Raw genomic sequence first — 12,384 nt, 5'->3', positions numbered from 1 at the left:
GGAACAGAAGGCGACTCCTGTAGAGCAAAGACACCAGTACAGATTATTCGAGGTGATAGCATTTTTCAGTTTTGTATATTTTGTGTACATTGGCCCTCCCTGGTTCAGTAAAAGTAAACTCCATGTTTGAATCTGTTCACACAGCTACAATGTTTTCCTAGATAACGAAATGTGAGGCTGGATGAACACAGCAGGCCCAGCAGCATCTCGGGAGCACAAAAGCTGACGTTTCGGGCCTAGACCTTTCATCAGAGAGGGGGATGGGGTGAGGGTTCTGGAATAAATAGGGAGAGGGGGAGGCGGACCGAAGATGGAGAGAAAAGAAGATAGGTGGAGAGGAGAGTATAGGTGGGGAGGTAGGGAGGGGATAGGTCAGTCCAGGGAAGACGGACAGGTCAAGGAGGTGGGATGAGGTTAGTAGGTAGGAGATGGAGTTGCGGCTTGGGGTGGGAGGAAGGGATAGGTGAGAGGAAGAACAGGTTAGGGAGGCAGAGACAGCCTGGACTGGTTTTGGGATGCAGTGGGTGGGGGGGAAAGGCTGGGCTGGTTGTGTGGTGCAGTGGGGGGAGGGGACGAACTGGGCTGGTTTTGGGATGCGGTGGGGGAAGGGGAGATTTTGAAGCTGGTGAAGTCCACATTGATACCATTTGGGCTACAGGGTTCCCAAGCGGAATATGAGTTGCTGTTCCTGCAACCTTCGGGTGGCATCATTGTGGCACTGCAGGAGGCCCATGATGGACATGTCATCTACAGAATGGGAGGGGGAGTGGAAATGGTTTGCGACTGGGAGGTGCAGTAGTTTATTGCGAGCAGAGCGGAGGTGTTCTGCAAAGTGGTCCCCAAGCCTCCGCTTGATTCCCCCAATGTAGAGGAAGCCACACCGGGTACAGTGGATGCAGTATACCACATTGGCAGATGTGCAGGTGAACCTCTGCTTAATGTGGAAAGTCATCTTGGGGCCTGGGATAGGGCTGAGGGAGGAGGTGTGGGGGCAAGTGTAGCATTTCCTGCGGTTGCAGGGGAAGGTGCCGGGTGTGGTGGGGTTGGACGGCAGTGTGGAGCGAACAAGGGAGTCTCGGAGAGAGTGGTCTCTCCGGAAAGCAGACAGGGGAGGGGATGGAAAAATGTCTTGGGTGGTGGGGTCGGATTGTGGATGGCAGAAGTGTCGGAGGATGATACGTTGTATCTGGAGGTTGGTGTAGTGGTGTGTGAGAACAAGGGGGATCCTCTTGGGGCGGTTGTGGCGGGGGCGGGGTGTGAGGGATGTGTTGCGGGAAATGCGGGAGACGCGGTCAAGGGCGTTCTCGACCACTGTGGGGGGAAAGTTGCGGTCCTTGAAGAACTTGGACATCTGGGATGTGCGGGAGTGGAATGCCTCATCGTGGGAGCAGATGCGGCGGAGGCGGAGGAATTGGGAATAGGGGACGGAATTTTTGCCAGAGGGTGGGTGGGAGGAGGTGTATTCTAGGTAGCTGTGGGAGCCGATGGGCTTGAAATGGACATCAGTTACAAGCTGGTTACCTGAGATGGAGACTGAGAGATCCAGGAAGGTGACGGATGTGCTGTAGATGGCGCAGGTGAACTGAAGGTTGGGGTGGAAGGTGTTGGTGAAGTGGATGAACTGTTCGAGCTTCTCTGGGGAGCAAGAGGCGGCGCCGATACAGCCATCAATGTAACGGAGGAAGAGGTGGGGTTTGGGGCCTGTGTAGGTGCGGAAGAGGGACTGTTCCACGTAACCTACAAAGAGGCAGGCATAGCTGGGGCCCATGCGGGTGTCCATGGCCACCCCCTTAGTCTGTAGGAAGTGGGAGGAATCGAAAGAGAAGTTTTTGAGGGTGAGGACGAGTTCAGCTAGGCGGATGAGGGTGTTGGTGGAGGGGGACTGGTCGAGCCTGCGGGATAGGAAGAAGCGGAGGGCCTTGAGGCCATCTGCATGCGGAATGCAGGTGTATAGGGACTGGACGTCCATGGTGAAAATGAGGTGTTGTGGGCCAGTGAATAGGAAGTCCTGGAGGAGCTGGAGGGCGTGGGTGGTGTCACAGACGTAGGTAGGGAGTTCCTGGACCAAAGGGGAGAAAATGGAGTCCAGATAGGTGGAGATGAGTTCAGTGGGGCAGGAGCAGGCTGAGACGATGGGTCGACCAGGGCAGGCAGGTTTGTGGATTTTCAGAAGGAGGTAGAAGCGGGCCGTGTGGGGATGGGGAACAATGAGGTTGGAGGCTGTGGGTGGGAGGTCCCCTGAGGTGATGAGGCCATGAATGGTGTTGGATATGATGGTTTGGTGCTCGGGTGTGGGGCCACGATCGAGGGGGCAGTAGGAGGTGGTGTCGGAGAGTTGGCGTCTGGCCTTGGTGATGTAGAGGTCAGTGCGGCATACTACCACTGCGCCACCTTTGTCTGCGGGTTTGACGGTGAGGTTGGGGAGGGAGCGGAGGGCTGCCCGTTCTGCGGGGGAGAGGTTGGAGTGGTGAGAGGGGTGGAGAGGTTGAGGCGGTTAATGTCTCGACAGCAGTTTGAGATGAAGAGGTCGAGGGAGGGTAGGAGGCCTGGGGGTGGTGTCCAGGAGGAGGACTTGTGTTGGAAGCGGGTGAAGGGGTCAGTGGAGGGAGGGTTAGGTTCCCGGTTGAAGAAGTAAGCGTGGAGGTGAAGGCGGCGGAAGAGCTGTTCTCTGTCCAATCGTGACTGGTATTTGTTGATGTGTGGTTGTAGGGGTACTTACTGAGGACTGACCGTTTGTCCTCAGTTAGTGGGAGCTCTGGGGGGATGGTGAAGATGCGGCAGGGTTCAATGTGGCTGTCTTCTCTGGGGTTGCTGGCTGTGGAGGTTCCTGGATTCCTGGATCTCTCAGTCTCCATCTCAGGCCACCAGCTTGTAACTGATGTCCATTTCAAGCCCACCGACTCCCACAGCTACCTAGAATACACCTCCTCCCACCCACCCTCTGGCAAAAATTCCATCCCCTATTCCCAATTCCTCCGCCTCCGCCGCATCTGCTCCCACGATGAGGCATTCCACTCCCGCACATCCCAGATGTCCAAGTTCTTCAAGGACCGCAACTTTCCCCCCACAGTGGTCGAGAACGCCCTTGACCGCGTCTCCCGCAACACATCCCTCACACCCCGCCCCCGCCACAACCGCCCCAAGAGGATCCCCCTTGTTCTCACACACCACCCCACCAACCTCCAGATACAACGCATCATCCTCCGACACTTCTGCCATCCACAATCCGACCCCACCACCCAAGACATTTTTCCATCCCCACCCCTGTCTGCTTTCCGGAGAGACCACTCTCTCTGTGACTCCCTTGTTCGCTCCACACTGCCCTCCAACCCCACCACACCCGGCACCTTCCCCTGCAGCCGCAGGAAATGCTACACTTGCCCCCACACCTCCTCCCTCAGCCCTATCCCAGGCCCCAAGATGACTTTCCACATTAAGCAGAGGTTTACCTGCACATCTGCCAATGTGGTATACTGCATCCACTGTACCCGGTGTGGCTTCCTCTACATTGGGGAAACCAAGCGGAGGCTTGGGGACCGCTTTGCAGAACACCTCCGCTCTGCTCGCAATAAACAACTGCATCTCCCAGTCACAAACCATTTCTACTCCCCCTCCCATTCTGTAGATGACATGTCCATCATGGGCCTCCTGCAGTGCCACAATGATGCCACCCGAAGGTTGCAGGAACAGCAACTCATATTCCGCTTGGGAACCCTGCAGCCTAATGGTATCAATGTGGACTTCACCAGCTTCAAAATCTCCCCTTCCCCCACCGCATCCCAAAACCAGTCCAGTTCGTCCCCTCCCCCCACTGCACCACACAACCAGCCCAGCCTTTCCCCCCCACCCACTGCATCCCAAAACTAGTCCAGGCTGTCTCTGCCTACCTAACCTGTTCTTCCTCTCACCTATCCCTTCCTCCCACCCCAAGCCGCAGCTCCATCTCCTACCTACTAACCTCATCCCACCTCCTTGACCTGTCCGTCTTCCCTGGACTGACCTATCCCGTCCCTACCTCCCCACCTATACTCTCCTCTCCACCTATCTTCTTTTCTCTCCATCTTCGGTCCACCTCCCCCTCTCTCCCTATTTATTCCAGAACCCTCACCCCATCCCCCTCTCTGATGAAGGGTCTAGGCCCGAAACGTCAGCTTTTGCGCTCCTGAGATACTGCTGGGCCTGCTGTGTTCATCCAGCCTCACATTTCGTTATCTTGGATTCTCCAGCATCTGCAGTTCCCATTATCACTGATACAATGTTTTTCACAATTGCTTGTTCTATTAACCTGTTGTCTTTCACAATTGCTTGTGCTATCAACTTTGAATTATCAACAGATTTTGGCACGAGTATAATGTGTATGCCATGTGTTTGCAGAATAGTGTCAGCTACTAACTTTACTGTTGAGCAAGTAGCAGTGTGAAGTTCAACAAATTGCAGGTGTTCAAAATACATTTACCAGGATTAAAATGAAGACGTCCGTAAAAGGACATTCCTAATGAATGGTATGATTTTTCCTGAATCTTAAGTGGGGTATATTGACAGAATGATCTAGAAGAGGAAAAAACTTAGTGATTGTGATCCATTAGTGGAGAATTGTGTAGGAATCAATAATAACAGACCTCTAGGATCACTTACATGAGTTTCACTTCAAAACCCATAGTGTGTGTTTTGTGTAAATTTTAGTCCTTTCAACTTCGATGATACTAAAAAAGTTGATGATCTGCACACTAAGGATAGAAGGATCAATACTGACCGTCGCCCCCACACCATTGCTCTGGACCCCACTGACTCCTCTCCCTTCCCATAACAACAAAAAGTACTTTTTCCACGGGTAATCCTCCTTGTGAGGCCTGGCAGTGTTTTACCAGCAGCAGCCACACTTGTGGCATTGTTGAGTTCAGCGCTTTTCAGTCTCTGGCTGGCCATTAGCGGCTGGGACTTATTTTTCCCGGGTCCTATTTCCAGGCAAAGGCCTGTCAGCAGCCAATCAGTTGCCTGATTAGTGAAAGATCTGGTGCACTTCTCCATCTTTACAGGCTGTGGTTACCCCACTCCAAGCTCTCCTGTTTTCGGACTAAGATGATCCTGAGTTTGGCGTTGCCTTAAAGAAAACTGCAGGGTGACATCCATCATGAGATGGGTTGTTCATGTAGACGGAAGCAATGGTTTTGAGATCTACAGCTTATTTTTGTTGGGTTTTTGTTTTACAGTTTGTAGAACAGCTGATTAAAAGTTGATGCATGATGATCAATGTCCAGTGGTGGTGATCCCGTAACATGATCTCCCTAAACATTGATTTTAGAATGTAATTTATGTCTTTTGAGTATCTCTACTCAACCTGAAAATTGCTGCACATTGAATCATGAATCAAAAAAATGACAGAACTAGGTCATTCAAGCCATTGTGGTTGTATCCACATGTTGAAAGAGCCATCCAATTAGTTCCATGCCCAATTTTATAGCCAACGTTTATCCCCCTCTCAACATTATTAAAACTACTTATTTGGTCAGTGTCAGCTTGCTATATGCAATTTGGCTCCCCTGCTTTTTAAGTTACAGAAGTGATTATGTTTCAAAAGTACTTCTTAAAGTTGTGAAAAGTGCTTTGGAAATGCAATTTATATTTTCATCCAGTGTTGTATGTCACCACGTGGCATTAAGCAGTTCATTATTCCTGCAACCTACAGTAACTAAAAGTCTTCTGTCAGACAGGTGGTGAGGAGCTACTGGTATGAGTTTCTTTCCTTAAGTAATTTAGAACCTTGATGTTTGTTTTTCCAGATACTTGTGCGGTTTTGAGGACTATTGCAAGTCGGCCAACATTCAATTTCCCACGTCACTGCAAGGGAATGTTAAAAAAGAAAAAGAGAAGAAAGAATGTGACAAAGATCATGACACCCTTGATCATACAGAGGAGAAAGAAAAGATCCAGAATATCAAACCAGGAGCAGTTGAAGTTGAAAATGAAAATGAGGGTGAATGCAAAGACATTCGTGATGATGATGAACTAAAGGATCAGGAAACAAAATCCCAGAAGGTAAATACTGAATAATATTTAGTTGCGTGTGTGTTGGATATAGCACTTTGAAATTGCTTCATAATACTGGAATAATATGGATTTCCTTAAAATACCTCGCTTAAAGGCAATGTTGACAATTCTTAGCTGTTACTTTTAATCTTCAGTAATATAAATAGTTGTCAGTCAGCTATATCAGTCTCAATTTGTTAAAAAGCTGCAAGTGTGAAGAACAAATGAGTTGTGATGTTGACTCAATGTTGAAATACCTAATTATGGAACTCCAGATACAGAATGCTGTCCTTGACCAGAGGGTGCAGAATATTCTCAAAGGCGAGAGGGACCAGCAAGAGATTGTACACTCTGGAACTTGTGACGTAAGAAAAGATAAGGACAAGATTCTGATTCAGAAGGTGGATGTACCTACAGGAGAAGGTGTAAAACTTGACCTACTCTTGGCAAATAAGGCAGGGCAGATGATTGAGATGTCACTGGGGGAGTACTAAGGGGCCGGTGACCATAATTCTATTATTTTAACATAGTGATGGAAAAGGATAGACCGGATCTAAAAGTCGAAGTTCTAAATTAGAGGAAGGCCAATTTTGACGGTATTAGGCAAGAACTTTGAAAAGTTGATTTAGTGTGTATGTGTGTGTGTGTTGGGGGGGGGGTGGGTGGGTGGTGTGGGGTTGGGGTTGTTTAGGATGGGTTGCGGTCAGATGAACGCAAGTAAAGGGACGGCTGTAAATCGGAAAGTATTCAAACCTGAGATAACAAGTGCCTAGAGACAGTATGTTTGGGTGAAGGGCAAGGTTGGTAGGTGGAGGGAATGCTGGATGACTAGAGAAATTGAGGTTTGGATCATGAATAAGAAGGAAGCATATGTAAGGTATAGACAGCAGGAATCGAGTGAATCCCTACTGACAAATAGGGTAAAGGAGAATGCAAAGTGATTTTCTAAATACGTTAAGGACAAAAGGATAACTAGGGAGAGAAAAGGGCCCCTTGATCAGCAAGGCCACTTATATGTGGACCTGCAGGAACTGGGGTGGATACGAAATGAGTGTTTTGTATCAGTGTTTACTGAGGAGAAGGATATGGTAGATAGAGAACATAGGGAAATAGATAGTGGCATCTTGAATAATGTCCATGTTTTATGAGGAGGAGGTGCTAAACGTCTTAAAATGCATAAACGTAGATAAATCCCTGTGACCTGATCAGGTGTACCTTAGAACTCTGTGTGAAGAGAGGGAAGAGATTGCTGGGCCCCTTGCTGAGTTATTTATAACCACATTGATAACTGCAGGTGAGGTGCCCGAAGACTGGAGGTTGGCAAACGTTGTTGAAGAAAAATGGTAAGGAAAAGCCAGGCAGCTATAGACTCATAAGTCTGACATTGGTGGTGGGCAAGTTCTTGGAGGGAATCCTGAAGGACAGGAATTTCCTGTATTTGGAAAGGATAAGACTGATTCGGGATAGTCAACATGGTTTTGTACGTGGGAAATCGTATCTCACAAACTTGATTGAGTTTTTTGAAGAAGTGACAAAGATGATTGATGAGTGCAGAGTGGTGGATGTGATCTGTGTCGATTTCAGTCAAGTGTTTGACAAGGTTTTGCATGATAGACTGGGTAGCAAGGTTAGATCATACGGAATTTAGGGAAAACTAGCTATTTGGATACAGAACTGGCTTATAGGTAGAAGACAGAGGGTGGTGTTGGAGGGTGGCTTTTCACATTGAAGGCCTGTGACCAGTGATGAGCCACATGGATTGGTGTTGGGTCCGCTGCTTTCTTTCATTTACATAAATGATTTGGATGTGTACGTAGGATTTATGGTTGGTAAATTTGCAGATAACACCACATTTGGAAGCGTTGTGGACAGCAAAGAAGGTTACCTCAGAGCACAATCAGATCTTAATGAGATGGACCAATGGGCCAAGGAGTGGCAGCTGGAGTTCATTTAGATAAATTTGAGGTGCTGCATTTTGGAAAGGTAATAAATCAGGGTAGGACATAGACAATTCATGGTAAGGTTATGGGGAATGTTACTGAACAAAGAGACCATGGAGTTGCAGGTTCGTAGTTTGTTGAAAGTGGAGTGACAGGCTGACAGGGTAGTGAAGAAGGCATTTGGTATGCTTGCCTTTACTGGTCAGTGCTTTGAGTATAGGAATTGAGAGGTCATGCTGTGACTGTACAGGACATTGGTTAGGTGACTTTTGAAGTACTGAGTGCAGTTCTGGTCTCCCTGCTATAGGAAGGATGTTGTGAAACTAGAAAGGGTTCAGAAAAGATTCACGAAGATGTTGCCAGGGTTGGAGGGTTTGAGCCGTAGGGAGGGGCTGAATAGGGTGGGTCTATTTTCCCTTGGAGGCTGAGGGGTGACCTTATAGAGGTGTGCAAAATCATGAGGGGCATGGATAGGGGAAATAGACAAGGTCTTTTCCCCAGGGTGGGGAGTCCAAAGGTAGAGGATATTGGTTTACAGTGAGAGAGGCAAGATAAAAGAGACCTAAGGAGCAACCTTTTCAAGCAGAGGGTGGTACGTATATGGAATGAGCTGCCAGAGGAATTGATGGAAGCTGGTACAATTACAACATTTAAAAAGCATCTGAATCGGTGTATGAGTAGGAAGAGTTTGGAGGGATGTGGGCCAAATGCTGGTAAATGGGACTAGATTTATGCAGGGTATGAACAAGTTGGACTGAAGGGTTTCTTTCCATGCTAGATATGCCTGTGACTTTATAACTAAATACTGGGGTTGTTTTGCTTATATCAGGGATTTTAATGGAATATTTAGTGGCAGAGATTCAAATTATTAAAGGTTTTGAAAGAGTAAGTAAGGAGAAGCTGTTCGAGGTGGCAGGAGGGATAGTCACCAGAATGCGCAGATGTAAGGTAATTTACCAAAAATAAAAAGTACTTTGAGGAATGTCCCTGATGTAGCAAGTTGTGACGATCTAGAATGCACTGCCTAATAAAGGCAAAGAACAAAGAAAAATTACAGCACAGGAACAGGCCCTTCAGCCATCCAAGCCTGAACCAACATGTTGCCTGTCACAACGAAAACCCCCTCTCCTTCCGGGGACCATATTCCTCTATTTCAATCCTATTCATGTATTTGTCAAGATGCTGTTTAAAACTCACTATCGTATCTGCTTCCAACACATCCCGGTAGCGAGTTCCAGGCACACACCACCCTCTGTGTTTAAAAAAAAACTTGTCTCGTACATCACCCTTAAACCTCGCCCTATCCCACCTTAAACCTATGGCCCCTGGTAACGGACTCTTGCACCCGGGAAAAAAAGCTTCTGACTGTCCAGACTGCCCCTGCCCTTTATAATCTTGTAGACCTCTATCAGGTTGCCCCTCAACCTCCAGGTTCGAGTGAGAGCAGCCCAAGTTTCTGCAACCTCTCCTCATAGCTAATGCCCTCCATACCAGACAACATCCTGGTAAATCTTTTCTGTACCCTGTCCAAAGCCACCACATCCTCTTGGTAGTGTAGCAACCAGAATTGAACACAATATTCCAAATGCAGCCTAACCAAGGTTCTATAAAGCTGCAACATTACTTGCCAATTTTTAAACTCCATGCCTCGGCCGATGAAGGCAAGCATGCCATATGCCTTCTTGACTACCTTCTCCACCTGTGTTGCCATTTTCAGTGACCTGTGTACCTGTATACCCAGATCCCTCTGCCTATCTGCACACTTAAGGCTTCCGCCATTTACTGTATATTTCCCATCCGGATTAGACCTTCCGAAATACATTAGCTCACATTTTTGCAGATTAAACTCTATCTGCCATTTCACTGCCCAAGTCAGCAGCCGATCTGCATCCAGCTTTATCCTTTGACAGTCCTCATAGCTCTCTGTAATTCCACCAACATTTGTGTCATTGGCAAATTTACTAATCAGACCAGTTACATTTTCTTCCAAAGCATTTATATTATTACAAACAGCAAAGGTCCCAACACTGATCCCTGAGGAACGCTACTAGTCACAGTCCTCCATTCAGAAATGCACCCTTCCACTGCTACCCTCCGTCTTCAATGACCAAGCCAGTTTTTTTTATTTGTCTTGCAAGCCTGCCCCTGACTCAGTGTGACTTGACCTTCTGTATCTGCGTGCTGTGAGGGACCTTGTCAAAGGCCTTACTGAAGTCCATGTACACAACATGCACTGCACTACCATCATCGGTCATCTTTGTGACTTCCTCAAAAATGTCAACCAAGTTAGTGAGATACGAGCACCGCCCCCCCCCCACCCCACCGACTTCACAAAGCCATGTCATCGCTCACTAATATGCCCACTGATTATCAGGTGGGAGTAAATCCTCTCCATTAACTTCCCTACCACTACTGTAAGGCTCACCAGCCTGCAATTAGCTGGATTATTCTTGCCACCTATCTTAAACAAAAGAACAACATTGGCTATTCTCCATTCCTCTGGGACCTCCCCTGTAGCCAGTGAGGATACAAAGATTTCCCTGAAGGCCTCCCAGTATTCTGGGGTATATCCCATCAGGGCTTGTGAACTTGTCGACCTTAATGCTTTTCAAAACCCCTAATACCTCATCTCTTTTTTATCTCAACATGACCCAAACTATCTACACACCCACTCCCAGACTCATCCATCAAGTCCTTCTCTATGGTGAATACTGATGCAAAATACTCACTTAATACCTTGCCCATTTCTTCTGGCACCACACATAAATTCCGTCCCCCGGTCCTTGAGTGGGCCAATCCTCTGCCTGTCTACCCTCTTGCTCTTTATAGATGTATAAAAATCCTTGGGATTTTCATTAATCCTGTTGGCCAATGACTTTTCATGACCTCTTTTAGCCCTCCTGACTCCTTACTTTTTGACTTTCCTTGTTTTCCACCCTTGCATTATGCATCCCAGCCTCATACCCTTGAAAAATGCTTCCCTTTTCTTTTTGATTAGGCTCACAATATCTCTTGATATCCAAGATTCCCTAAACTTGCCATACCTGTCCTTCATCCTTACAGGAACATGCTGGTCCTGAGTTCCCCGCAACTTATATCTGAAAGCCTCCCACATACCAGATGTTGATTTGACTTCAAACATCGGCCTCCAATCTACATTCTTCAGTTCCTGCCTAATTTTGTCGTAATTAGCCTTCCCCCCCCCCCCAATTTAGCACCTTCACCTGACAATTACACTTATCTTTATCCATCAGTACCTCAAAGCTTACTGAATGAAAACAAGTTCAAAGTAAATTTGAAAAGTGGCCTGTATAAATACTTTTAGCAGAAGAAGTTGCACAAGTGTGGAGGAAGAAATGGGAAGTAAAGTTAACTAGAGCACTGCACCATATGGCTGCCTCCTGTTTTGTATCATTCAATGAACCTGTGATTAACAATTTAAGCGTAAGGGCAGGAAAAGACCACACAGCTCCCAGAACCTGCTTTACAGTGCAATCGCAGCTGATTATCAGCCTAGTCTCCACATTCTTGTCCAACTTCACTTTCACCATCAATAACCGCCAATTCCCTGTGACACCAAAGTATATGGCTGTGTTTGAGTTTGGTATTCATTAGGTGGAGCTCTGAGTGCCAATGCATAGAAATAAAGTGTTTCACTGCCAAGCAACTTTGCAGCAGCTACTGAAAATTAAGACACACTGGTGATTTTAAGAATTAAGTTTCTGTGATTAGGTGACAGGTGCAATGATATCACTAATGCGTGCTCAGGTGCATTAGTGGAGATGGAGTTTAAAAACAGGGAGGCTATGTTGTAACTGTATAGGGTCCTGGTGAGGCTGCGCCTGGAGCACTGTGTGCAGTTTTGGTCTCCTTACTTAAGAAGGGATATACCAGCACTGGAGGGGGTACAAGGGAGATTCATTCAGTTGATTCCAGAACTGAGAGGGTTGGATTATGAGAAGAGACTGAGTTGGCTGGGATTACACTCATTGGAATTTAGAAGAATGAGGGGAGATCTTATAGAAACATATAAGATTATGAAGGGAATAGATAATAGGAGGCAGGAAGGTTGTTTCCACTAGCAGGTGAAACTAGGACTAGGGGGCATAACCTCAAAATAAAGGGAAGCAGATGTAGGACTGAGGTCAGGAGGAACTTCTTCACCCAAAGGGTTGTGAATCTGTGGATTTCCCTGCCCAGTGAAGCAGTTGAAGCTACTTCGCGGAATGTTTTTAATGCAAGGCTAGATAAATTTCTGAACAGTAAAGGAATTAAGGGATATGGTGTGTGGGCGGGTAGGTGGAGCTGAGTCTCAAAAAGATCAGCCATGATCTTATTAAATGGCAGGGCAGGCTTGAGGGGCTGGATGGCCTACTTCTGCTCCTAGTTCTTTTGTTCTTATGGCCTTTTGGATTTT

General features: G+C 47.2%; 1 protein-coding gene across 3 annotated transcripts in view; it reads left to right on the top strand.

The window, feature by feature from the left end:
• The window catches only part of arid4b (AT-rich interaction domain 4B), a 189,830-nt gene that overhangs the window by 114,835 nt on the left and 62,611 nt on the right, over nt 1-12,384 (top strand). For all 3 annotated transcript variants that reach the window (XM_048531756.2, XM_048531758.2, XM_048531759.2), the window contains one exon: nt 5,781-6,036. In XM_048531756.2, the coding sequence (XP_048387713.2) occupies nt 5,781-6,036 (256 nt within the window). The remainder of the gene's footprint in view (nt 1-5,780; nt 6,037-12,384) is intronic.

This window comes from Stegostoma tigrinum, chromosome 4 (assembly GCF_030684315.1).
Source record: "Stegostoma tigrinum isolate sSteTig4 chromosome 4, sSteTig4.hap1, whole genome shotgun sequence".
NCBI classification, from domain to species: domain Eukaryota; kingdom Metazoa; phylum Chordata; class Chondrichthyes; order Orectolobiformes; family Stegostomatidae; genus Stegostoma; species Stegostoma tigrinum.
The sequence above is the reverse complement of the archived record's forward strand: the minus strand, read 5'-3'. Positions and strand labels throughout refer to the sequence as shown.